The sequence below is a fragment of the Trachemys scripta genome, chromosome 8 (assembly GCF_013100865.1).
Source record: "Trachemys scripta elegans isolate TJP31775 chromosome 8, CAS_Tse_1.0, whole genome shotgun sequence".
NCBI classification, from domain to species: domain Eukaryota; kingdom Metazoa; phylum Chordata; order Testudines; family Emydidae; genus Trachemys; species Trachemys scripta.
The window spans coordinates 105,028,873-105,056,848 of record NC_048305.1 but is presented as its reverse complement, the minus strand read 5'-3'; the positions used below and the strand labels follow the sequence as shown (position 1 = coordinate 105,056,848).

The following is a 27,976-nucleotide window of genomic DNA, read 5'->3' as shown; positions in this document are numbered from 1 at the left end:
TTGCCTGCAGCATATAAACCCTCAAGCCCAGGAGGCCGCTGGAAACTTTCAAGGTAAACAAGCACTTGGTTGGGAGTTACCGCAGATCTGCTTTTATCAAACAAGGAGGCTCCTACAGATACTCTGCGCCCCTGCAAGGGAGAGCTGCTGGGTACACTAGGATTAGCTCTCCCCCCCCCCCGCAGTCATTTTGTCAAGAATCTGCAGGACAGCCTCAGCCTCTCGTCCCAGACCCGCCCCTCTCCTCAGCTCACACTGAAGTGTTTGGGATCATGTGAAACAGAAAATAGCGTCAAACTACTCACTGTCCAGCCCCCCCCTCACCCCACCCCCCTTTCCAGGGCTTCCCCACATTCCCCCCCATTCCTACCTCCCCCAGCACAACCCAGGCCAGAGACCCCAGCCCTGCCCCTACCACCCCCCCCGCCCTGCCCCACTCCCCCCCGCCACCAGCCTACAACCCTGCTCCCCTCTCTCGAGCCCCCGGCTCCCCGTCTCCGCCTTTCTAAAACCCCGGGCCCACTTCCCTCGTACAGCCCCCCCCGACTGCGCCCCCCCCCGGCCTACTCCCCGGTACGGCCCCGAGCCCGGCCCCCGGAGCCCCTCGGCGCTGAGGCAGCAGGGCCCCGAGCCCGCAACCCAGGCCGGGCTCGCTGGGAGCCTCCCGGGAGCGGCCCAGCTCACCGGCCCAGCGGCTCCGGGCTGGCTGCTCCCCGCAGCCCCGACAGAGAGGCCGCCCCGCCCCGCCCCCGCGGGGCCCCGCACTCACCGGCCAGGCCCCCTCGCTGCCTCCCGCGGCCCCACAACCATAACAAAGCTCTGCCCAAAATGGCGGCCCGGCCCTGCCCGGCCGGGGGCCGGAGGGGGAGGGGCTGGCGCGTGGGGACACACCCACCTGGCGCGGTCCGGCCGCGCGCCTCTCCCGGTCCGGCGCGGGACGCTCCGTGGGGTGGGGGGTGGGCGCCACGGCGCGGGCTCGACGGACGGGCGCGCGCTCGAGAGAATACGGCTCTCTCCAGTGTCTACCTCGGCCACTACGTGCGCGCGCCCGCCCGTGCTGCCTCGACCCCCCCCTCCCCGCCCCAACTTCTCCAGGCGGCTCGCGCTCCCGCTCTGTTTGTGTCTGTCATGGGGGTCGGATTGCTTCCCCCTCCGCGAGACTCCAAGTTCCAGGATGCACTGCGCCACCTGCCTCACCCTGTGTGAGGGGCCCACGATCGTAGTGCATGCTGGGATGTGTAGTCCCTTCCCTGCTGCGGCCGCCTCCTTCCCCTTCAAGTGAAAGACTCAACCCCTCTGGAAGGAAGCGAAGTACTGTCCTGTAATCCTCGAAAGCAAGCGTGTGCCCCTCCCCTCCGCCACAGCTGCGAGGCGATTCAGACAGTGACAGAGCAGACAGGCAGGCTGAGGCGTTGTGTATAAATCAATCCTGTTCCACAGATAGTTCCTCAATGAGCCAGGGAGGCAGCAGAACGAGAACAGGCCGCAGCAATCACTGGGGGGAGGCACAGCAATGGCTTTACCTTCAGCAAGAGGCGCTTCGCACTCAGCCCAGACGCAGAGACATTATGCCCCAGAGACACGTCCAGCAAAATGCAGTTGCAGGGGCAGGAGGAAGATTCCTCAGCTGCTGGAATAAGCCCAGTGTTATTTATCTCTACCATGTTCTGCAAACCTTAGCTAATCTTCACAGAAACCACTGGAAAGCGATCCGGCCCAGCAAGCAATAGACAGTCAGCAGAACTGTTGCAGAAAAAGATAAAGAAAAGTGACCTCACCATTGCTGGGAGCTCCCACTGTCAGCCCTGAAAGAGGCATAAATACAAGACACACAAATACATTCACTTGAATAAGAGCCTGGTGGGGCTGGAAAGCTGGTCTCTCTCACCAACAGCAGTTGGTCCAATAAAGGACCTCACCCACTTTATCTTTCAAATAAGTTAACTGGTTAGTCAAGGTCTGGGTAGCACCTTGAACATGTAAAGCATGTGTGCCAATTGTGACTAGCTACACCGCAAAGCTGGGGCTTGAGCACTGTATGCTAAGTGCATTCTGATTGCTCAGAACTGCTTGCAGTTTTCATTGAAATAAATGAGACTAGAGAACTGGGGTGTCAGCTTGGCCAGCACCCTCCAAGCCAAACCAGGCTCTGATCCTGCACCCATGCAAGTGCTTTATCCAGTCCCTTGATTTGGGGGGGGGGGGGGGGAAATGTGGTGTGCCTGACCCATGCTTTTTGACTGTACTGAGAGCCTGCATACAATATCAAGGTTGGAAGGGACCTTAGGAGGTCATCTAGTCCTGCTCAAAGCAGGACCAATCCCCAGACAGATTTTTGCCCCAGATCCCTAAATGGCCCTCTCAAGGATTAAACTCACAACCCTGGGTTTAGCAGGCCAATGCTCAAACCGCTAGAGCTAACCTTCTCTCTCGCTTCTCTATCCATGGAAATACTTACATTACCTAAGTAATGCCCAGCATCACCTGTCAGGAATCCCCTTTTCCATCCGTGAGATACATTGTTGTATTTTTCGTTTTTAATCTACATTCTCCTCCCTTTAGAACTGATGCCTTTTAACCCCGTCACGCCCACCCTCTCCGCGGCTGGAAAACTCGGGGCCAGGCGAGCTTTTCCTAACGCCCGAGACCTAAAACGACAAGCCCCCGAGGAACAGACAGTCCGGGGAGCAGGTCTCGCTGCCGGAGCGGAACTAGAGCGGCTGGCCCAGGTTCTGGGCTGGGGATCTCCGCCCAGCGCACACGGGAAGCCCTGGTCCTTCTGCCGGATGCTGCGTCCCTTCCCATCCCTTCCCATCCCCTGCACGGGAGGCGGGTTGCTGCTGCGGGTGGCCGTGCTCCTTGCGGTTCCCTTGGGAGGGTGAGTGAGGGCAGCGGGAGAGGCTGGGGCGCTGCTGGGCTCCCCTAGGGGAAGGCGCCTCTGCAAGTAGGGGATGATTTCCTGGAGCTCTCTGCAGGGAGAAGAGGCACGAGTGGGGGTGTTTGCACAACAGCTAGTGCAAGGAAACTGATCCAGCCGGCGGCCAGACCATCAGTATCTATTCGTGTTAATTACAATAGAGCAGGGGGCTTCCGGGGGGTCAGTTCCCACCTCTGCCCCAGACTTTCTCTGGGCAAATGACTGTGTCTCTTCCACAAGTACTCCTGTTCTCTTCCACAGTTCCCCGTGATACTCCCTTTGGCTGTGTTGGCGATTAAGAGTGTAAACGCTTCATTTTACAACGCGAGCCCCTCGGTTGGGGGTTCTAGATGCTTTTAATACACAGTGGACCCATTTAAAATCTTTATTTGTAATCACACTAATCTTCTCTAGGTTTTTTTTCTTTTTTGAAAGGAACAGTGGTAATATTACCTAGAAACTGCCAACCTTTAGAGGAATTTTTTGGGTAGGATTAGTGGATTCAATTTGGGGCTGGGAGACAGAATTCTAATTCCAGCTCTATCATCAACCAGCTCCATGACTTGACAAACCATTTACACGTTGTCAGTTTCCCCATCTGTAAAATGGAGCTATTGACCTACTTCAAGGGCACCTTGAGATATAATTAGGCCCTGATCTGGCACTAAAATGCATTACATGTTAATGACCTTAGCTTGTAAAGTGACTTGAAAACAAAATGTCCTGTAAAAGTTCAATATAATTAATTGGCTATAGGAGTACAGCAGATATGTTATTAGCTGTACAGTGATAAAAATCAAGATGCATAGTCCTGATTTGCGTCCTCTTATTTACAAAACAAAACGGTCAATAGGGAAAACAAATTGTTGTAGTAACTTATACTGAGACATGCTCTAAACTTGGATATTCTACCTAGTATAGACTGCCACTAAGTTGATTCTCCTGACATTTTTTTTTTTCATCCCTTAGGGCCTTCTGCTAAGGCAAATATGTTTCACCTTGTACAGCGATGTTGTTCCAACATACCTTTAAAAGTAAGTTTCTAATGTGTGATCTACTTTATCCTGAAATAGCTTTCAAAACAAAACCAAACAGGAGGCAAAGCATCTGGGGTATATGAAACAGTTGGCTCACAGTTTACAACAGACTGAGGTTTCATTTTATCATATTTATTTTTTCCCAAAGGAACTTTTCTAATGTTTAAAATGTACAGAATTATAAACCATTTTTCCCAATTCTTGCCTGGCATAATTGACCCGCAACTCAGCCCCATGGCTTTATCACAGGCTTACTGATATGTTTTGTCACTGGTATTTGATAGCTGTTAAAATTAAAGAGCCAAATCCTCCCTTCAGTTGTGTCTCTGTAACCATACTGAAATCAGTGGGGTTTAAGAACTTAAGTGTATAGTCTGGATCATATATGCACCACAAAATTCCTCTTCACTGAAACAGTTATAACATTATGGTGATGATACAGTCTCCACCCTCTCAGGTCACAATCTGCAAAGTATTTTTTAGAAGTTGTGTAGCTGCTCTCTTTTGATTGAATATAAAGGCGGCAGAAAGTCATTGTGCTTTTTCCTTAGCAACTTCAGGAATGTCAATTTTTGCAAGAGGGCCTCAGGGCGATCACAGGCGTGTTTATTGTGAGCTCTAGCACCTTAATTGTTAAGGTGAAGGTGCTTAATCCTTAACACAGACTTTCTTTATCCAAAATCTTAGTCAATTAAACGTAACAAGGTGTTTCAAAACAAGTTTTGACAGTGACTAACAATCCTTTTCCCTTTCACTTACTCTTTGTTCTGTTGGCTCTAATGATATCATTGCACTAGTTCCCTATTCATCATAGAAACTTCTGCTCTAAGGAGGGCTTGAATTTCTAGTGTGAAAACACAAGAAAGGGACGTAGTTGGAGGAAACCTTTCAGGCCTTCTTTATTCACCCTCCAGCAGCAAAAAGAACATAATCTCTTCGCAGATCACGGCCATGTCAGGAACAAGGGAGGAAGGCAGCTATTTCTGTAACCTCTGTGTAATGTTTGCTACTGTTTGTGTTAGAATGTAGTGAAACAGCCAACTTCTCATAAAAGCAGTAATGCCCTTTCAGTCAGGGGTTCGCAAACTGGGGGTTGGGACCCCTCAGGGGGTCATAAGCTGTCAGCCTCCACCCCAAACCCCGCTTTGCCTCCAGCATTTATAACGGTGTTATAAATTAAACACACTTTTTATATATTTAAGTGGGGGGGTCGCACTCAGAGGCTTCCTGTGTGAAAGGGGTCACCAGTACAAACGTTTGAGACTCACTGCTTTAAGTGAAGGGGGGGTGGTATCTTTATAAACCTATTAACATACTAGACAGTAGATTTCCACAGATGGCCTTAGTTTTATATAGGGTATAACTAATCATCTCTCCAGGCTAACAAGTGCTTGTCAGATGCTCTTAATAAGTTTTGTAATTGCAGCTCCAGAAGTTGACCCTTCACAGGCTGCTACAGTATGGAAGGAATAAGTCCATTTGTTCTTCTCCTGCCAGTCTCCCTCTGCAGAGAGTTCTTTCCCGTCCATCGCGACCTCAGCTCCTCAGCCAGGCCTCAGCCTGTGTAACTAAGGCCCAGGAATTCCATTGCTCCCTCCCCTGCTTAAAGAAAAAGAAACCACAAGAACCTGAACCCCAACAACTGGGGCTTCTGCGCCATGATATGAAGGCACTAAAGGACTCACCAAAGCCTGCCTTTTACCTGGGCCTTGCAGGGTTGATTCCATTTGTTTCAGTGCCGGTGATAATGGCTATCCAACACACCTACTACCCTGAACTGGCATTTGCTCAAATGACATATGGGGCCACTATAGTCTCTTTTCTAGGAGGAATCAGGTGGGGATTTGCTCTCCCAGAAAATAGCCCAGCCAATCCTGATTGGATGAACTTGGGGAACAGTATAGTTCCCCCTTTATTAGCCTGGTTTGCCATACTTTTTAAAGATAACCTCAGTCAAGCTGCAATCATGGTGATAATTGGTTTAGGGATAGCACTGCATTATGATCTTGCTGTTCTTCCTACTTATCCCAGCTGGTTTAAAGGCCTAAGGGTATTACTAACAGTGGTGGCAATAATTTCATTGGTCATCACCTTGGTTCTTATGGATGTTTATCCAGAGAAGCAGCTAAGTAACAGTGCAAGTAAAAGTAAATGAAAGTGAAACATCATAAGCCAACAGACAAGAATTTTTTTTTCCCCTGTCAAGCCACTGCAGAGTTTTGTATGAAGTTCTAAGAGGAGCAAAATAAACTGCTTAGCTTCTCTATGCTTCCAGGATTACATCCATGAGTAGAAATCAGAAAACAGCAGCTTGCAAGATGCTTACTTTGGGAGCAACCAGTTTCCAAGCAAGTTAAGCAAAGAATGATTTAGAGATACATTATTCACTCTCTTTAGATTGTTTTGAAGGCAGTATGCATCTTCCCTTATTTGTACAGCAAGCACCCAATCCTGACTGAGATCTTTGGGTACTACTGTAATATACATTTAAATGTTTAGGAATAGATTGAACTGATGTATTATAAAGAATAATCATTAAAACAAGGATGGGTCAAGAGGCGTAATTATAAGGTGTGCCAAGTTCTGCAATGAAGGAATAAGGCCTTAGCTTTTGTAAACGTTAGAAGCCTTTTGGCTGAAAACCATGGGATGAAAGCACTTCCTGTTCCCACTGAAAATGGAACAATGACTGCACTATATTTAAGTTTGTAGACAATTGGAAGATTCATGATGTGCAAGGTTATGATATGTACAGTGCTTTTTTTTTTTTGGTAATGCTGTTTGTAAATACCACACCTACACCCCCATAGGACAAGCTTCTTCCCTGACCCCAATTCTACTGATGAGAAAATATACACGAAACATAGTAAATAATTTAAGAGTTGGTTTGTCATGTCAAGCTTGAGATCAGTGTTTATCTAAAGAGTGTCAGAGACCCTAAGAGGCACACTGTCATGATATTTACACAAAAGATGGCATGTAATATATCTTTGGAAAACTAATAACGCACCGAGCATTAATATTCTTGCATGATATATGTATAGTCAACCCCCAGAGAACTTTACAGCTATTTCCAGAATATGTGACTAAAATGTGTTTAAACATGGCATGGCAGGGTAGTTGATAAACAAGTTTTCTCCAGACAAAGGAAACAGGCCAATGCCTTAAACCAGGAGTGGCCAAGTTAAGTGACAGGTTTCAGAGTAGCAGCCGTGTTAGTCTGTATCCGCAAAAAGAAGAACAGGAGTACTTGTGGCACCTTAGAGACTAACAAATTTATTAGAGCATAAGCTTTCGTGGACTACAGCCCACTTCTTCGGATGCCTATGCAAGTTAAATGAGCTATTCATTTGTATCAGAGGTTGCAGGAAGAGTTCACTTGCATTATAAAAATCACCTGCAGGGAAGAAGACAGCACGGTGTCCACACCCAGCAAGGAAAAGGAACTTTATCTGGGGATGAGTGTCAGCAGAATATATTTCAGAGGTTTACTGGATTACAAGGAGAGGGGGAGTGAACCCCTATGTTATCCTTCAGCCGAGGAAACAAAGGAACATGAGCTTAGCCATGAGTATAAAATAAGGATTTCAGTTAGGATAAATCATGTCACACTTCCATTAGCTTGTAAGGGTGCAGTAGAACATTATGAACTACTACTAGCCACTGGTAAGAGGTGTAATGTTATGGGGGGTTCACCCAGACCAATAAGGGGTTCTGTCAGCACCTTCCCTGTAACTAGGGGTGCTTCTGGGGTGTACAGCTTTGGGTCAGAGCCCTGGCACAAAGCCCTCACCCTGCCATCCTGCAGGGTGACACTAACAGCTCCTCCCATTCTGCGTCTCCCCAACACCAGCTCCCCTGCAGCAGCCAGTCCCGCTCACAGAATACGCACACACGTTAAGTTCATTGCCTCCAAAGAGACAGAGCACACACAAGTCTGTTAGTTTTGCTGAGGACTTCAGTTCAATACACAGCAGTGAGATGGGGGTTTTGCAATAAAACAAGAGTATGTTAATTAACAAAGAACAGAGATTTCAGAGATAAGAACAGACGAGAGAAATGGTTACAAGTAAAAAAAACAAAACATCTTTTCTAGTGGCTAAAACTCAGTTTCAACAAGTTGCACGGTACGATATCTCACTTATAGTCAGTTCCAGCTACTCTTTGTTTTCAGGCCCAGAGGATCCACTCTTCATGCACTGAAAGGGCACAGCTCCCCCTTTGTGATGGATGCCAAAATGGCTTTCTGCTTTGGCTTATATTTCCCAAAAATCTATTGTCTCTGTTTCATGAACCAGGAAGGCTTCCTGAGCAGGCTCCATCCCTTATTGTGATCATAAAGTGGTCTTCCCCCCTGCTCATTTAGGTTGATGGCTTTGTTTACCATAGAGGTAGATGTACTTTTCTTTGTCCTTTCAGGTATTATCTGGCTTAATTTAATTGGAGACAGGAAAACAGCTGAAAACATTCCTTTGTCTAGGATAGACTGGGCTTGTGCACTGCTTGCAAAACACGGGTTAAGAACATATTTCCAGCCCACATCTCTGATTCTTCAGACACCACCCACACATACATCACGCACTAGTATTAACGACTAGTGTGTTACCAGTTTGCAGATACCACCTTACGTAACACCTTTTAGATACAGATTATGATGACAACAGTGTATAGGGGCAATGTGTGTCATGCTTGATGTGAGCTATGGAATGGCGTGCCTCCTGCCAGCTGGCATTGCTCCCTGGCTCATAGGCAACCCAAGCAGTCTTTGTGCACAGAAATCGAGTCGTAGTACTCTAATAAGGGCTGAGCAACTACACACTGGATAGGTTAAGTCTGTTTTTTGTTCACCACTCGGTACATTTGTAAACTGTAGATGCTTCACAATGGGTTGAGTATTAAATGTGCTAGAGAAGTATAGTGCAAGCTTCTCTACAGTAATCTTTTCATGCCCCTCCTTCCTGCTATAGCCAACTAAGGCGAAAAATGTTAAGTGGGTGATGGCTGTGTAATATAAACGTAATGGACTTTCGGTTGTGGCCTAAGCTAATGTTCCATCAGTAGAAATCCAGCTCGCAGTAGGTATAAATGCTTGAAAGTGAAAAGTCTGCAGTAAATGGATATTTAAAGGTAAGCTGCAAAGGTTTTACCAACTGTTAGATCCCAACGAAGAAGGGAGTTTAGGGATGATGTTCACATGTAGAATGCGGTAGGATTGCATTTTAACAGAATTACCTCCCTACAGCCTCCAGTTGTAGCCACCAGTTTCCTTGTTCCTTCAGAAAAGGAATGAACCGTATCTACTACAGCTATGAAAGGGGTATAGAAGAAGATGGCTCCCTCTTTCTAAGATTCGTGAGTCATTTACACTGCCAGAGACATGACAACCTGCAAAGTCTGTAGCTCTTAAAGAATGCAACCATCTCCCCTTATATAGCACTAATTTGTGTAACACTTGCTACATCCCTTAACCGCTAGGATTTTCAGAGGAGGTTCTGTTAAACTTTTGCACCTTTAACAGCAGACCCTGGAACTTGTGATATGTCATTTGGCTGTAGAGGAAGTAAAATTGAATTTTGAAAGAAAAGTGAAGTTCACTGTTTCACTCCCTCTTATTCAACATGGCTGTTTGATAAACATAAGCAAGAGATCCATGGCAGTACAGTCTGGTAGGAGGTCAGTAGTAGAAGCTGTCCCACTTCTTATGGGCAAGCCTAGGTATGTGGTGGCGGCAGTAGATTGCAAACCCACAACCGTCAGCCAGCAGATGCTGGACCTAACTGAAATCTTAATAGTATCCAAATGTGGGAAGCATGGGAGTCTTCAAATGCTTGATTGTAATACATTTCCCTCTTCAGTTCTTTTCAAGCAGGAGGCAGCATGCAGGACAGGTTAGCTATCCAATTAGCCCTCATTGCCCAAAGATCCTTTAAATCAAAGGATCTCACCCGTAGTAAGGAAATACAATAAATATTTTATTTCAGAAACACATTTCGTTGTAGGTTAAAAACAACCTGTCAATGTTTACCTGGGTTTTCTCAATGTTAGTCAGAAGTTAAACAAAGTTTCAACAAGAAAATCAAACTCATTTTTGTTACAGGTAACAGCAATGCCACTCGCCATCATTACTAAAAAAAGCACTCAGTGTAAAAACTACACAGTTCCACCATTACTTAGCTATACACTCATGATCTGCAGCTAGTTCTGAGAAGTATACAGCAATTTAAAAGCAAACTCACCTGGCTCAAACTAAAGGTATGAGAAATAGGGGCTAGCTTCACAACCATTAGAAGTCCTTCCTGAAGCAAAAGCATATAGGAGTTTAATTAAAGGATCAGAGAAGCCAGCACTTTGTTATATAGCAAATGTCAGCAGGTGCAGTTAACATTTTTGTCCTTGAATATGTAAATTCTCAGTTTTCAGAGTAGCAACTACACAAACTGGAAGCTTCCTCCCAAGACAACTTCATACTGTGCAGGTAACGTCCTTGATCTGGAAAGTGGGTGCCTACACAATGAAGGCTTCCCATTGCATTACACTTTCCGTGCTGGTTTGTGTTCCAGAAGATTGTCTGATTGTGCTGTGTTGGACAGTCTCATTTGTGACTTGTATCCGAGTCCCAGGTGACTTATTCAATCCCAGCCAAGACAACGCAGTAATATGGTGCAAACAGAAGCTTCAAGTACCAGGTGTGTTTTTTGTTTAAAACAGGAAGATTAAAAATCTGGAAATGGTATCACAACTGCTAAATAAATAAATATTTTCCCAATAAGCGCTCTCACGCTAAATATAGGACCTTTAAGACAATGGCAAAATGAATAGTAGCATCACTTTGAAATGGAACACAGCCAATTTCTGTTGCAATTTCTGCCTACTTCAACCTGGAAAAGGCAGGGTGCAAGCCAAAGGTGTCATCTTTGGAAGTGGAAAAGAACAGCAGCATCTTGCAGAAGGGTGTTAATCCCACTACCCGACAGTCCCCACATGTGCATACACGTGCACAGGGTAATCCCTTCCAGTGAAGGCAGAAGGAAGGAAGAGTGGGCACTATAGTAAGAGGTGATGACATTCCCAACTGAAAAGCTCAGTAAAAATCCTATGACCAGCACACAGGTTAAACATTTATGAGTCACTGGTGTCACTTCTTGGAAGAGTAGGGAAGGGAAAATCCACCCTTGGGTGGAGAGCAGCACCTGCCACCCACAGGGAAACAGGATACCAGTATTATAACAGCATGAACCACCAAAATTATGTTGAGCTTTACAGGAAGAGAAGCAGTGGAGTAAGACTCTCGGCCACTTACCACCAGATCCTTTATCCAGAAAACCTATTGGGGGACAAAGGACAATTCACCTCCAGTTAATTTCTAGAGTGCTTCTCCAGAAGCTAAAGAGAAGCTCAAGCGAGATGAGACTGCAACTGGAACTATAAATCTTTTTTTTTTTTTTTATGCCAGCCTCACCTGGCACATTCTCTGCCAGCAAAAGACAACTCCTAATGCTAAGGAAATAGCCAAGCTGCTCTTTACTTCAGATAAAGCCCTAGCTTCATAAAGGAATTGCCCTCTAGGTTTTAAGTCCTGCTAATGATACTAACTTTGTTCCATCCTGGGAACACAGAGGAGTTTCGAGTCATCCCAGCACACAGGAAGGTCATCTCTCAGATGAGGTCCAATTTTCCAAAGAGTCCGCAGTTGTTTCACATTCAATTAGTTTAATCTAGTCATGAAAGGCATTTCTGCTCTCAACAGATGGTATTTCATGAAATAGACCAGATTGGCCAGTTGTCATTTTAGGGGCAAATTAATTCCCTTTTGCTCAGAAAGAGCCCTACAAACCTACCTGCGATCTGCTCCTCTACCAACTCCATACAAGAGCCACATAGTAGAAGAGGATCCTGGCCAAAGAAGCACGACATCTCATTGTCTGTAGAAAGCCAGATGCTCCTCCTTCCCCCTGCTAGTCTTCCTCGAGTTCTTTGAAGATCTGTTTCATAACACAGCCACACCTCCTTCACAGCGGCTGGTGATCATGTTTGCTATTTCAGTCCATGTGTCCATATGAGGGTTATAAACTTCAACAGAGTCCGAGGTCACTGGGGCAGCGAAATCATGACTAGAAGCTCGGCCTCCCGAGGCATAAAGAAGTCCGTTCACAGCCACAACACACACACCAGCTCTGGGTACCTTCATCGGTGCAACCTCAACCCATTTCTCCTAATGAGGGGAGACATTTTTTTATATATATATTACACACTTTTTTTTTTTTAAATAATCAGCAAATAGCTTTGCTATAATTAAGCCCCTTAGGCATATGTACCCCTCCCCCACCACTTCCCAAGAGAATAACTAAGTTTACTGAAATGTCTGAAGTCCCCCAAATGACCACTTAGTTACTGTAAGCAGATTCAAACATGCTAACAACAACAACAGTACAGTACATGTATGTGGTACCTTCCACCCTGAAAGATCCCAAAGTACTTTGCAAAGATGGGCTTGATCCTGCAAAACCTTATTTATTCTCATAAGCAATCCCATTGATGTAAGGTTTTGTGAGAACAGGCCATCTATGTACACCTCTGGGGTACAGCACAACAGCTGTTTAGCATTGCACAGGAACAGCACCCAATAATTTGAGACAAGGAGTGAAGAAAACTACATCCCCACTGCAAATGAAAGGGACGGTAGAGGCAAAATGTAGAAACCACCAGGACTGTCAACACGACTCTTATGAAAAGTGCCACGGGAAACTACAGAACCACAGTAGCCAGAACTTAAGTCAGAACCTACAGACAGCACCGGGATTTCCAACGCTATTTTGGGATACTGGTTTGGTATTGATTCTGAGGGAGAAGCAACAGCAGCAGCACTTCAGAGCTGGCTTTATGGTAAATTCCATTGTGTCTAATAAACCTGTCTAGTATCTGGAGTAATATATTGAACAACTTCTGCTCTCCCACATTCCCCAGGGTATTTACTAACAATAAACAGAAGGATTGTAGCTAGTGTGTTGGTTAGCTTCCAATTACCCAGAAGAGCACACACATGCTGGTCAAACACTACATGATTAAGATTAGATAGATATACTCGAAAGATCAGCAAGTGTACAGACACCACCTCGAAGGCTCCTGAAATGTAGTTTCCAGATTACTGACTGGGAACAAATAGGAAATGGAGCTTGTTTTAAAATGTTTCTCTCATCAACTTGAGTTACGTTCTCACCAGGTACAGAACGGCCCAGGTGACAATCTACCTCTATTAAGAGTAAAAAAAAATTATCGGGGAATTGGCAGTGTGTGTTAGCATCTTTATACATCCTAATAAATAAAGTCTGCAAGATTCCCAGGCACTCTACTGTACCTCTTCGAAGGAATATCTCTCTACAGTAGGAAGTGCATCTTGTGTCTCATTCCATCCTCCAACAGAATAGATGCAATCATTGAGGGCAGCTACGCCAAGGTACGCCCTTCGGGTGCCCATTGGAGGAAGCGTAGACCAGCGTTTGGATATTGGATCATAGACTTCAACAGAACGTAGCTCTATTCCTTCATTGCTGATGCCCCCGACAATATAAATTAAACCTGGAGAGACAGGGCTTTTCCTATGAAATCTATGCTTAGACAGAGCAAGCATCACAGAAAATAAGTTTAATTGTATATCACACAATACTAATTTGATCCTTTCATTAAAATCACTTAAGAATGGAAACCAACATCTTCTATTGGCCCAGAAACAACATATACAAACCACAAGGGGGGGGGGGTATGTCTACACTGCAACAAATAAAGACACAACAAAACACCATGGCAGCGAGTCAGAGCCCAGATCAACTGACTCGGGCTCATGCTACAGGGCTGCAAATAGCAGTACAGACATTTAGACTCGGGTTGGAGCCCAGGCTCTGAGACCCTCCCCCCTCTCCAGGTTTCAGGGCCAGGGCTCCAGCCTGAGCCCAAACACTACGTTGTTGTAAGCCCCAAACTGTGAGCCTGAGGCAGTTAACCTAGGCTCTGAGACTCGCTGCAGTGCTTTGTTCGGGTTTTTTGCAGGGTAGACGGACATAGGCGGAGTTGGGGGGGGGGGGAGACAAGGCAGAGCGTTGCCCGCCCCCCGCAAACTGCAAGCTTCAGGGGCAGGCAGCCTGAGTGTGCAATGCAACGAGTTCTGCAGAGGAGACAGGAAAGTGCTGCTCCCAGTTTGCGCCCCTGAGGCAGGGAGTCAGAATTTTGTTTATAAACCGAGTGATTAGCAGGTGATTAAGAAAGGGCTGTTAGATGATCTGTTCCAAGCTTAGTGAACTGCAATAAGTAAATAGCCTAAACGATAGAAAGTAATTGTTGATTTTTCTACAATTGTTTCAATTGTTGCAGTCAAGAGGTAGAAACAAAGTGATTTTTTAGACAAAGGAAATGCAGTAGATCTAATCTCCCGGGATGTCAGTAAGGCATTTGATACAGTTCCACATGAGAAATTATTAATTAAATTGGAGAAGATGGGCATTAATAGGAGAACTGAAAGGTGGATAATGAACTGGTTAGAGGGAAGTCAACAGCAAGTCATACTGAAAGGTGAACTCTCAGAGTAGAGGAAGGTTACTAGTGGAATTACTCAGGGATCAGTCTTGAGACCAACCTTATTTAACATTTTTATTATTGACCGTGGCGCAAAAAGTGGGAGTGTGCTAATAAAATCTGCAGATGACACAGAGTTGTGAGGTAGTGCCAATACCAAGGAGGACCGGAATACCATACAAGAAGATCTGGATGACCTTGTAAACTGGAGTAATAGAAACGGGATGATATTTAATAGTGCAAGGTCATGCATTTAGGGACGAACAACAAGAATTTTTGCTATAAGCCAGGGACTTATCAATTGGAAGTGACAGGGGAGGAGAAAGAGCGGGGGGTATGGTTGATCACAGGATGACTATAGCCATCAATGTGATGTGGCTGTGAAAAGGCTAATGCAGTCTTGGGATTCATCAGGCGAGGTATTTCCAGTAGAGACAGGGATGTGTTAATAATGTTATACAGGGCACTGGTGAGACCTCATCTGGAATACTGTGTGCAATTCTGGTCTCCCATGTTTAAGAAAGATGAATACAAACTGGAACAGGTGCAGAGAAGAGCTACTAGGATGATCTGAGGAAAGGAAAACCTATCTTATGAGAAGAGACTCAAATTGCGTGGCTTGTTCAGTCTAACCAATAGAAGGCTGAGGGGAGATATGATTACTCTGTATTAATACATCGGAGGGAGAGGAGTTATTTAAGTTAAGCATCAGTGTGGCCCCCAGAACAAATACATGTAAACTGGCCATCAACAAGTTTAGGCTTGAAATTAGGCGAAGGTTTCTAACCATCAGAGGAGTTAAGTTCTGGAGCAGCCTCCCCAGGGGAGTAGCGGGGGAAAAAAACCTAGCTGGCTTCAAGACTGAGCTTGATAAGTGTACGGAAGAGACAGTATGACAATGGTGTGTGGACCAATGGCTGGAGATGGGACACTAGATTGCGGGGCTCTGAGCCCTTTAGCCTGAGTCAGCGGAAACGAGCCAGCCACATGTGTTTTATTGCACTGTAGATATACCCTAAGTTGGCTGAGGAAGGCCAGGTGACCACTTGTGAGGCCTGAGTGCAAATATTTATTAAGAACATTCATGCAAGATATGTCTTTGGAGCTCTGTCTTTTGAGATGGTCAATACTGGCTGGACTTCATGTTCACAACCACAGGAAAACTATTTTCAAGGGTAACTGATAGGGCAGGGAAGAATTTTCTAAGCTGGTTTATTAAATCTTGGGTTTATACTGTTGTTAGATGAGTAAATAAAACAATGTATCAGAAAAGGGGAAATGGCCGAAAGGAGAACCGCTGATACACTCACAGAGCTGAAAGCACCACAGAGCTCAAGAAGTTTTACAAAGTTGCAAGGCAGACACAGGTAGAAATCCCTGATTGAAATGTAAAGCTTCAGATTCTTTATACAATACAACTACTCTCTGAACTACTGGTTATTATTCATGTGGGAAAGCCATAACCAAAAACCACTCACCTTGCATTTCACAACACCCAAAATAGTAGCGGGGCACAACCATACTGCCCACTAACTCCCAGCTATTTAATTCAGGGTCAAATCTTTCAATCGTGTTGCCGATTTCTGCTCCAACCCAGCCTCCTGCAAAAAGGAAACATGCAGGTAAAGTTTGATGACGCAGAACTACATGTCTTTTCCAAAGATAATTATGGAAGGAAATACCTTAGTATGATTCAACAAAAGCACGTGTAGAATAGAGAAAACAATTATAAGGCTAGCAAGTCTTACGTTTCAGGGCAGGAGGAGATCACCACCTAGGGAAAACAATTTCCTTCATGTTATTAGTACTGAATAATTATGGGCACTATGGCATATATAAAACATCTGGAATTGGCTACTTTTGGAGACAGGATACTGGACTAGATAAGATATTGGGCTGTTTTATTCTAGCAACTAAAACGTTCCCATAACTTTCACTCCAAATCTCTTTTACTTTCCCAGTGGTATACAATACTAGCATATTAGATTTTTGTTACACTTCAGCGTTTGGTTTTAAAAAACTTTCAAACTCCTAATCTGTGAAGCAGTATTTAGAAGACAGTGATATGGATGATATGCACACAGCTATGAATTACTTTTGACACATGCATGGCAGCCGATGTCAGATTTTCCTTTTGCTTATTGTTTAAACAATTAAAAGTCCAAATAAAGCACAATTAAGGATCTGCTCCCCCCTTACCATTCCCTGCTCCCCACCCACTTCTTTGTATAACAGTCTATTTTACAGAACTTAAATGACATAGAAGAATCTTGTAAGATTCTTGGGAGAACCTTGTAACTTTGCCCAGTTATTGAAATAAGATTCTTTTGGAGTTCTGCTCAATAAGGTGGGTGGAAGATTACAAGTACTGAATAGTTCCTTTTGTTATATGCAAATGTTAAATAGCACCAGATGAGTTTTGTGTTTTATAGCGAGGATAACCACACAGCCCCTGCTCAGAGAAGCTTACACGCTAGGGCCCTTATCCTGCAATAGACTGTGTACAGGAGGACTGCTGCACCTACACAGAATCCTGATTACTTCAATAGGGCTTCAAGCAGGCACAGTAATACGCTTGTGTGCTATCAACTGTGGGATTGCAGCACAGCTAAGATCTATGCTGAGACTCAGGGAAAGATAACATCAGACAGGTGCTCACAAGGTTGTGAAGCAACTTGTTTTTGCAAGTCACATACGTTGGTATTCCTTATTTTAAAATAAGATACATTTTATTAGGTTGACGTGATAGTGAAGGTCTATTTAACTAAAAGCTTTTGAGAAATATGTATTTAGGGTCTTGCAACAATTTAGTAGTGAGCCTGGTTGTTAAAAGCACATGGACTTCTCAGTTCTTGTCTCAGCTCTGCAACTGAACTTGTTGGACAAGTCGCTTAACCACTCTTTACCTTGCTTCTCCCATCCATCCATCACAGAGGGCTGTGATGCTTAATGTCCGATAAAACACAGATTCTCAGATAAAGGTGCTATAGAAGTAGAGAGTCTGACTGGGTGTTGTGGAATGCTTTTTTTTTTTTCCCCTTCAAATCAGACTAACTTGCATACACATATTTTGGTCTGGGTATTATGGAGTCATTCTGAAAATACCCATTATTCCATTGGCTGGCTAAGATGCTTTGCTTGGAAATGATGGCATCTCCCCTATGTGCACTCATAAAAACACCCATCAGCTGCAAGTGACAAGTAACCGCTGATTTTCAACTCTCAGTATTATAGGATTTTAATGTTAATATTTAAAACCCCCAAACTGATTTGATCAGATGAACGAATGCTTTACCAAAAGGAAACTGTATAGTTACCCAAAGCATAGATAGCACCATAACATGCACACACTCCAAGTCCACACCGAGGATGGTTCATGGAGGCCACAGTTGTCCACTGCTTAATAATAGGATCGTAGCATTCAGTACAGTCAAAGATCATTGAATCCTTTTCTCCTTGGTACAAAAAAAGGCAGAAACAAATAGATGAGTTAGAAGGAACAGTGGTTCTCAACCTATTTACCACTGTGGGCTGCATATGCAGCTGTCTGTGTGTTATGTGGGCTGCATCCACACAATATCTGTGCTACCTATGCGGCCCTGAGGATGTCATATGGGCCGCAGCTGTATGCTGATTGGGCCACAAGCAGCCCGCAGGTTGAGAACAAGTGTTAGAATATTCTGCAATTCAGATATACGAGCACAGTCCAGCTCCTGCCACAGGAACATCCCCTCACTTACAATATCTGAATTGAGGCCATTGCTCTCAGCTTGCCAAAGTGCAAAAGCAACAAAAGCCTTGTCTACACCAGAAAACTGAATTATCGCTGACAATGGTTTTCAGCAATGGTTTCCCAAAACAGCTGTGAGTGAAACACTGCACCATTGTGTTTCTGCCTGAAATATTTCACTCTATAGTGCTATTACTAACATAGGTAGGAAAATACCGTTTTTGGTTTTTTTTAAGACTATAGCATTTAACATTATAGTATATCTTTTGTTTCCTTTTACTACCTGTACACACTACTTTCATTTTAGACAGACTGAGCTAACTTTCCCATATCCTGGACATCACCAGCTGAGAAAAGGAAAGCTCTTTTTGTAATGGAGTTTATACTATACCGAGGTGTAATTTAAACTGACAATTTTACTAAATTGGTCCCAAGGAATAACAAGGAAATCCACTCATGGATCACTAACTGGGGACAGGAAACAAACGGTAGGAATAAATGGTCAGTTTTCCCACGGGAGAGCGGTAAATAGCAGGGTCCCCCAAGGATCAGTACTGGGACCTGTGCTGTTCAACATATTCATAAATGATCTGGCAAAGGGGGTGAACAGTGAGGCAGCAAAATTTGCAGATGATACAAAATTTCTAAAGATAGTGAAGTCCAAAGCAGACTGTGAAGAGTTACAAAGGGATCTCGCTAAATTGGGTAACTGGGTAACAAAATGGCAGATGAAATTCAGTGTTGACCAATGCAAAGTAATGCACATTGAAAAACATAATCCCAGCTATACATATACAATGATGGGATCTAAATTAGCTGTTACCACTCAAGAAAGAGATCTTGGAGTCATCCTGGAGAGTTCCCTGAATAATGTCTGCTCCATGTGAAGCAATAGTCAAAAAAGTTGACTGAATGTCAGGCCTATTAGGAAAGGGATAGATAATAAAATAGAGAATATCATAAAGCCACTACGTAAATCCATGGTACACCTACTGAAATTGGAAACGTACAGAGAAGGGCAACAAAAACTATTAGGAGTATGGAGAAGCTTCCATACAAGAAGAATTTAAGACGACTGGGACTGTTCATCTTAGAAAAGAGACGACTAAGGGGGGGATATGATAGAAGTCTATAAAATCATGAGTGGTGTGGAGGCTGTGAAGTGTTATTTACTCCTTCACATAACACAAGAACCAGGGGTCACCCGATGAAATTCATAGGCAGCAGGTTTAAAACATAAAGGAAATACTTCTTCACAAAACGCACAGTCAACCTGTGGATCTCGTTGCCTGGGGATGTTGTGAAGGCCAAAAAATATAACAAGCTTCAAAAAAGAATTAGATAAGTTCAAGGAGGATAGGTCCATCAATAGTTATTAGCTAAGATGGTCAAGGACACAACCCCATCCTCTAGGTGTTCCTAAACCTCCAACTGCCAGAAGGTGGGAGTGGACAACAGAGGAGGGATCACTTGAAATTGCCCTGTTCTAGTCATTCTCTCTGAGGCATCTGGCACTGGCCCCTATCAGAGACAGGATACTGGGCTAGGTTGACCATTGGTCTGACCCAGCAGTATGGCCATTCTTACGATCTAGTGCCACCTTTTGGAAGAATGGAAAATATATCAAAACTGTTAAGGACTCTCCTATACTATTAATTTGGAGCACCAACAATAACATCCATATACAGAATAGTAACTTAGTCCCAAAGAGCACAAACACACACTTGAAAGACAAAGTCATTTCTGACCTTGGTCTGCAGGAAATATTATTCCAGTTAGTACACAAGTTAATGCATATTTCACTCAGGTATTCTTGACTACGCCATAGTTTAATCTATTTGTCAGAATATAAGACTCTCCCTATATCAATGTTCCCTTAACACTGATAGTATGGTAACAACAAAAATCCTACACTTCCCCATTCAGAAGTAAAGTGTAATAGTTATAAAGTAAAAATCTGACATATGTTTAAGGGAGTACCATCACAATGTACGATGCTCCTGAAATATATTCAATGCATTCAGCAAACAAATCACAATAATAGAGGACACTAACTCTAATGAAAGGCAAGCTTTCAGTAAATTTCTACTTGTTCTTTTAAGAAAAAAGAAAACAAGAAAGATTAAAGTGTAGATCCATTATATAGCAGAGAAGGAGAGCTAATAACGGATGACATAAAGAAGGATGAGGTGTTTAATGCCTAGTGTGCTTCAGTCTTCACTTAAAAGCTTAATGGTGACAAGATACTCAGCACAATTAGCAATAAGGGGGACAGAACGCAAGCCAAAGTAGGAAAAGACCAGGTTAAACAATATTTCCCTAAGTGAGATGTATTCAAGTTGGCAGGGCCTGATGAAATTCATCCTAGGGTATTTACGGAACTAGCTGAAGCAATTGCGGAACCATTAGCAGTTATCTCTGAGAACTCCTGGATGATGGATGAGGCCTCAGAGGACTGGAGAACGGGAAACAGAGCACCTCTCTTTAAAAAGGTGAACAAAGAGGACCTGGGGAATTACAGACCAGGCAGCCTAACTTCAATACCTGGAAAAGTACTGGAACAAATTATTAAACAATCAGTTTGTAAGCACGTGGGAGATAATAGGGTTATAAGTAGTAGCCAACATCGATTTGCCAAGAACAAATTATGCCAAACGAATCTAATTTCCTTCTTTAACAGGTTTACTGGCCTGGTGGATAGAAGGGAAGCAATAGACATGATACTTCTTGCTTTAAGAAAGGCTTTTGACCCAGTCCCCCAAGACACTGTCATAAACAAACTAGGGAAATGAGGTTTAGATGAAAATTACTGTAAGGTGGGTGCACAACTAGTTGAAAAACCATACTCAAAGAGTAGTTATCAATAGTTCACTGTCTAACTGAGAGGATGTATCTAGTAGGGTCCCGTAGGATCCGTACTGGGTCCAGCAATATTTTCATTAATGACGTGGATAATGGAGTTGAAAGGATCTTTACAAAATTCGCGGATGACACCAAGCTGGGAGAGGTTGCAAGCCCTATGAAATACAGGATTAGAATTCAAAACAACTTTGACCAATTAGAGAATTGGTCTCAGTTCACAAGATGAAATTCAATAAAAACAAGGGCAAAGTACTACACTTTGGAAAGGAAAAATCAAGTGCACAATTACAAAATAGGGAACAAGTGGCTAGGTGGTAGTACTGCTGAAAAGGATCTGGGGGTGGGGGGGCTATAGTAGACCATAAATTTAACATGAGTCAAGGTGATGCAGTTGCAAAAATAGCTAACGTTATACTGGGGTATTTTAACAGGAATGTCCCATGTAAGAGACAGAGGTAATTATCCCTCCCTACTCAGCACTAATGAGGCCTCAGCTGGAGAACTACGTCCAATTCTGGGTACCACACTTTAGGAAAGAAGTTGATAAACTGAAGAGAGACTAGAGGAGAATGACAAAAAAAAAAATAATAAACGCTTTAGAAAACCCCAATCTATAAAGAAAGGTTAAAAAAAAGGGTACATTTAATCTTGAGAAAAGAAAACTAAGGGGTGACCGGTCAAATATGTTAAGGGCTCATATAAAGACAGGGATCAATTTTTCTCCATGTCCACTAAAGGTAAGACAAGAGGTAACGGGCTTAATCAGCAGCAAGAGAGATTTAGGTTAGCCATTAGGAACATTTTTCAACTATACATTCTGGACTAGGCATCCAAGGGAGGTTGTGGAATCCCTGTCACTGGAGGTTTTTAAGAGCAGGTTGAATAAACACCCATCAGGAATTGTCTAGTATATTAGGTTATAGGGATCCAAAAAGTAACATATTCCTTTCATCCTTCACCTCCAATAGCATAAACCATTCCTCCCACCACTGCCACTCCCAGCCCGCTGCGAGCCTGGTGAAGTGAAGACACAGTGGTCCAGTAGTGACTGAAGGTGTCAAAACGCTCCACACAACTGAGGGCTCTGCTGTCACTCCAGCGTCCCCCCTGCAGTCGAGTATATCCACCTAGGCAACAGATAGAAAATACATGCATAAGTTAGCAGCTCTCCCTTGGCAAGATCCCAGCCAATTCTAATGCAGTGGTTCAAGTGTTACAAAAACCCAAAATAATAGCAAAAGATATTATAAAGAGTGACTAACATCTTTCTTCAGTGCAGTCATGCCTATGCTAATGCGCATCAAATCAGACTTCTTCCTTCAGCAGGGAACTTCAGAAACTATTCCAGCAGAGAAATCAATACTGTTTTTAGTGTTTGAAAAATCACTGGGGAGGCAGTGTGGTCTAGTGCAGAGAACACTGGATTGGGACTCAGGAGACCTGGGGTCTATTCTCAGCCTGCTGATGTGACCTTGGGCAAGTCACTTCCCCTCCCTATGCTTCTGTTTCCCCATCTGTAAAATTGGATGATGATGCTGACCTCCTCTGTAAAGCACTTTGAGATCAATTGATAATCTTATCAAGTTGGGGATTCTGAACATTTGCTAAAACAGCTGGATACAAACACCTTCCAGAGTATTAGATGCTGAAGCACCTTACTATGCATCAATGGAAATTTTCTCCTAGATTTACTAAGTATCTGATGGAGACAGAAGGATGATTTTGTGGTTAAGGCATAATACTGGGATAGCACTGAGACTTAGGAGGAGATAAGGTTTTTATTCTAGGCTCTGCCACAGATTGTTTGACACACCTTGGGCAATTCAATTCATCATCATCATCTCAGGCTCAGTTTTCTCATCTGAAAAATTAAGATGATAGTACCGACTTCAGAGGACCACTGGGAGGCTTAATTCAATATATGTTTGCAAAGCACTTTGAGACGCCTGAATGAAAGGTGCTAGAAAAGGGCAAAATAATGCTATCTGACCTATGACCTTAATCTCATGACAGTTTTGCAATTCTTAATACATCAACTCATGGAATGGTCTCCTCCATTATTAGCAAAAAGTGCTTCTGCACAAACTTCGATTCAGAGGGTAAACATAACAAACAAACAGTGGAACTAAAAAAATTGAGTACAACCCCAAATGCAAAAGACATGAGTATTCTTTGATTATATCCATCATTCATAAAAGACCTATTAATTTACAAAGATCACCAGCCTGGTATAAAAATGCTTATTTTAAAGGGAAAAAAGGTGGAAGAAACATAACACCCTTAGAAGAATATAAACAAATATTTTTTGTGCAAGCTTTGTACGTATCTTCCAGTTGTGAACAGTACACATAACAGGCTGCATTATTGCGCTGCACCTGAGGCAAGTGATTCCTGAAAGACTACTCCAGACTGTGATACTGCATTCAGGAAAGATGAAATATGAATGTATTTGTATTTTGTAATGCACTCCAGTTATTTACTAATAAACATATTATTCACAATTGTAGTCCAGCGACAAGTTACTGTATTAGATACACAACACTATTTTGGCGCTACCTTTGACAAAGAATTTAAAAGATTTTACTGCAATATGAAATATCAAGTCACAGTTTTTTTAAAAGGTTAGAAGCAACCAGATTCTAACCTACTGCATAAAGATACTTCCTGGCTTTCCTCCGGGGACGAGCCTTAGATGTTTGCAGAAAATTGCTGACTTTGTTCTCTTTGGGAGATTTACAGACTTCACAATATTCTTTCAACAGGGTTTGCAGGGCCACCCGAAGGCTGAAATCTGAAACTCCTTTGAAAAGAAAAATTAAAAAGAAAGAGACATGAAGCAAAAAAATAGTCACGACAACGATAAACACCAGTAATTGACCAACCCACAGGAAAAATATATAAGTCAACTATTATTATCACCATCATCTCCCTGCTTCTCATAGGACAAACCACGGCAGATTTCTGCAGATTTTGAAAATTTTGGTCCAAAAGTTTCACAAAGGCTTAGTTTTAAAATCAAAATGTGAGTATATATTAAATACTCCTGGGGGCATTCTGCCAAAAAATAAAAATTGGGTGCACTATATTTTAAAATTCTGCAAATTTTATTTGTCAAAATAACACTACATAATCAAACCAGTTTCAATTATTTTGGTAATCTATTTCAAAATACTTGTCAGCAAGTATATCTGCAACAGTACAGACACACACAAAAGTTCCCCCAGGAGTAGAGAGTTAAAGAAACACCTATGACAACCCAGTTCCTGTTTCTCTGTCCCCTTTCCCCGCCCATCCAGAGCCCAGGTGTGGGCCTGCCCCTGGCCCAGCTACCCACACCCCCTGCGCACACACCCCAGAGCCCAGCCGTGTGGTCCCCCCCACTTTGCCCAAACACCCGCCCTCTCCCCGCCAGAGCCCAGAGATCCAGAGGAAGAAACAGCCTGAGGCTCTTTTCCAGACTTACAGTTTCCTGTGTGCTGTCCTCCCCTTCCCTTAGGGCATGCTGGGAATTGCAGCTGCCAGGAACCCTCTAGCTCAATGGTTCCCAAACTGGGGTTCGTGAACCCCTGGGGGTTCGCGAAATGTTACAGGGGGTTCTCGGGGAAAAAATCCCTAACGGCGGAGAGAGCTGTCCCTAGGAACCCCAGGCAGCACGGGGCCAGCAGCCCAGGGCCCCTGGACTTCCAAGAGCTAAGCAGATCAAAGCAAGCACATCTATCACACTCAGGAGATTTAAACTCCAAGACTCCTTATAAGAAATGAAAAGGGAGGTGGATATTTTTTGCTGTTTTTAACATTAAATAGGCAGCTAGTATTGTTTTTAAAATTATGATGAAGAACAAGTTTAAGCTTTGTTGTAACGTGCGTTGTTTGCCTGGACTGCTCAAGACCTGAATGTTTGTGTAGGAGGAACTCTTTGAGTTGACTTCTTAAATACCTTCCTGCTGTTTCCCGTCTGATACTCCTTGATGAAACATAGGAGCCTTGTCTTATAACAGGCTTATTCAAAGTGATACAAGCTACAAAAGTGAGATCTTGGAAGAGTGTTGCCGTTTTCATAATGTAATAACAATACTGTAATGATAAATAATAATTAATAATAGTGTGTAATAAGCTTGTCATAATTTTTATATATATTTCTAAGATCACTGCTTTTATAATTTATACTCAGGTAAAGGAGAAAATCCCTGAAAATATTCATTTTTAGGAGGGGATTCGCGAGACTTAACATTTTAGTGAAAGGAGTTCACAGGTTGTTAGAAAGTTTAGGAACCACTGGCTCTAGCTGCCGCTCCCTCCTCCTAGCAGTGTCTTCTATGTACCAGCTGGGCTCTGCTGAGTCCAGTGGCCCCTAATGGTGGCTAGCAGCATAGCAGTCAATTCATGGGGGGGGGGGGGAAATTCTGCACGCACAACATTAATTTCTGCAAAATTCTGCATTGCGCAGTGGCACGGAATTCCCCCAGGAATAATTAAACAACTAAATGTCTTTAGTATAATAGTCAGTTGTTACATTTTTAAACTGGAAAAAACAAAACCCAGTGATCCTTTACCAAGGACAAATACTCCATCCAAACATACTCTTAATTTTTCTCTCTCTCTCTATTACCTTCTATGTATTTTAAGAGTCTCTGGGATGGTAACAGAGGGAATCGAACTGGATCCAGCACTTCCACCACATGTTTCTTTCTTTTTCCCAGATCCTTCAAAACCCACTGCATTGCAGCTGTGAAAACTTGGTACTCATCCTCTATAGTAAGCTCCTCGCTTCGCAAGATCTTAATAAGCTGCTCCTTTGTTAGCGCCAGGAACTCCTCGCCACTCTGAACTTCCAGAAAGTGGGCATGGATGTAATTCTCTGTGAACTCCTGTAGGTCATGGCAGGCAATTTGCTCAGAGAACTGGAAGAGTCCAATGCAATTCAAGGGGTCGATCTGTCCCTTCAGAAATTCACAGCAAAGGTCCACAACTTCAGTCAGCTGGAGCATGTCTGCTGCTACTATCAGCTCCTGAACATTACTCTCACCAACATTCACTACTCCTGTGTGCAGAGGACAACGTGACAAACAGGCCACATTTCCGATGTTATAATAGCCTAAACAGTGCTAAGCCTTAGTCTTTTCCATTTGAGTTAGACATTTTGAACTAAACATTCATTTGCCTTGCAAAATTACTGTCAGCTCAGTAATGCAGTAAGATGTTTACAAGTATCTGAAAAGGAATTTATCTGGAAGTCTCATACTTACATTAAAATTGGTAAATACAAATATGAGGGATAACCCAGAACTCCTGTGAATCACAGACAAAGACTTTTTGATTTTCTGCTGGGCAGTTATTCCAGTGACTCATCGACCGAAGACCACAGCATAATTAAATAACTATGACCTACTTATGCTATGTTTATAGATGCATATAAAATTTCTTTATCAGCAAAACACAAAATATTCCCTTCTTGCCCCCTTTCTTTTAGGCCTTGATCCTACAAAGGCTCTGCTTTAACTAGATTTGAACAGGAATATACACGTGCTTAAAGTTAAAAAATACTAGGGGGGAGGAAGGATTAGGAAAATTCTTACTTAGGTAATTGCTATGTAAAACTTGTCTATATGAGTGACTTGAGGAGTCTGAATTTTTTTTAAGATAGATAGATAAGCTACCACAGAATGTTACTCAACCCAGCCCTAATGGTTATCCCATTATTTGAAGACATCAAAGCAAAGGTAGAAAAAGGATGGTGGCCTTACAGATCAGCTCAGGAAGGTGGTTCCAACTCTAAGGAGTCTTATGGAAGTGTAAAGTTGTGGGAGAAACAGACAAAGCCAGCATCATTGGTGGAAAGGGCCAGCATGATAATGAATAGCAGCCAACTACATGTATAGGGATATATACCTGCACATCTATACAGTATGTGCATGTTTATATGTATCCAAACACTTATAGAGACAACTCACTTTTGTAGTAAGTACAACACACACTACTGAATTTCTCCTCGCTGTACAGCAGAACAGAATCTTAGAATGTAGAGATAGAGATCCTTTTAGATCCTCTAGTTCCTCTCCATGCCAGTACAGGACTGATTCCTATTGTACTTTTACAAATGTTTAGTCCAGCCTAGTTTTAAGTGTGCTAAGGAATGGTACTTTCAGCACTGCACAGGTCAGCAGCCTCAAGGATCTGAGCCAGTCAATAATTGTCATAGCACAAGGTGATCTATATAAAGTGAACATTCCACTTCCCATTCAGAATAGAAAATGTCAATATACCTGTGTAAATAAAATCCAGGAGCATCTGAAAGATGCCAGCCTCTACTCCTAGGATCCGCACTACATCCTTTGAAGACTCTTTCATCCCTCCCGTGAACAGAGCAGCAAAATAAGGGCTGCTTGCAGCCAAGACCAGGCGATGGACCTTAAATCCTTCTTCACCAACTTGGAGCTGCACATCACAGAAATTATGCCCACCTCTCATTTTGTTCATCTGGGCAAGGATGAGACGGGCATGCTTGTCTGAGGTGAAAGGGCTGTCGCTGACCCTGGGACAAGCCACACAAGCCATGACGATCACAGAGAAGACCAAAGGCTACTGTCCATTGTCAGTCTCCAAGTGCCTAGGAAAGAGAATTAATAACTTGGGCAGGTTCATCTAGTGGAATCAACACTCCCCATCATTAGAGTAAGTTTATTTTGATGAATTAAGGAATGCAGCAGCCAGAAAGAAAGTGCTTAGCATGGAGCACACAAAACTTTGTCCAACAGAGAGTCACAGGGGCTGTAGGAGTGGAAGTCTGGGTGACGGGGAGGAGCGCAGGGATTGGGGTCTGGCCTGTGGGGGCGGGGGCAGTGCTGGGGCGAGGGGCCTGGGGGC

At 43.5% G+C, this 27,976-nt stretch overlaps 3 protein-coding genes across 6 annotated transcripts in view; 1 reads left to right on the top strand and 2 right to left on the bottom strand.

Annotated features, from left to right (window-relative positions):
• The window catches only part of GPBP1L1 (GC-rich promoter binding protein 1 like 1), a 48,298-nt gene extending 47,340 nt beyond the window's left edge, over window positions 1–958 (bottom strand). For 2 of the 3 annotated variants that reach the window (XM_034778864.1, XM_034778868.1), the window contains exon 1: window positions 770–864. The gene's annotated coding sequence lies outside the window, so the exon portion shown is untranslated. Of the gene's footprint in view, window positions 1–769; window positions 865–895 lie in introns of those variants that run through there. The other variant, XM_034778865.1, reaches the window with a different exon arrangement.
• A 1,595-nt stretch (window positions 959–2,553) lies between these two features.
• Window positions 2,554–6,828, top strand: TMEM69 (transmembrane protein 69). Its single transcript, XM_034778498.1, is given in 4 exon segments — window positions 2,554–2,804; window positions 2,806–2,878; window positions 3,887–3,951; window positions 5,381–6,828. Coding segments are annotated over 4 exon segments (1,104 nt in total). The 5' UTR covers window positions 2,554–2,567; the 3' UTR covers window positions 6,110–6,828.
• A 3,077-nt stretch (window positions 6,829–9,905) lies between these two features.
• IPP (intracisternal A particle-promoted polypeptide) lies at window positions 9,906–27,715 on the bottom strand. 2 transcript variants are annotated; one of them, XM_034778496.1, is made up of 8 exons: window positions 27,376–27,715; window positions 25,722–26,153; window positions 23,757–23,912; window positions 22,072–22,239; window positions 17,838–17,975; window positions 15,999–16,121; window positions 13,310–13,530; window positions 9,906–12,166 (listed from the first exon to the last, which is right to left on the bottom strand). In XM_034778496.1, exons 1-8 carry the CDS (start codon window positions 27,665–27,667, stop codon window positions 11,942–11,944), a joined length of 1,755 nt encoding a protein of 584 aa, XP_034634387.1. In that variant the 5' UTR covers window positions 27,668–27,715; the 3' UTR covers window positions 9,906–11,941. The 2 variants fall into 2 exon arrangements, with proteins under 2 accessions (XP_034634387.1, XP_034634388.1); XM_034778497.1 differs by having other exon boundaries at window positions 27,574–27,715.
• Window positions 27,716–27,976: the final 261 nt, after the last annotated feature.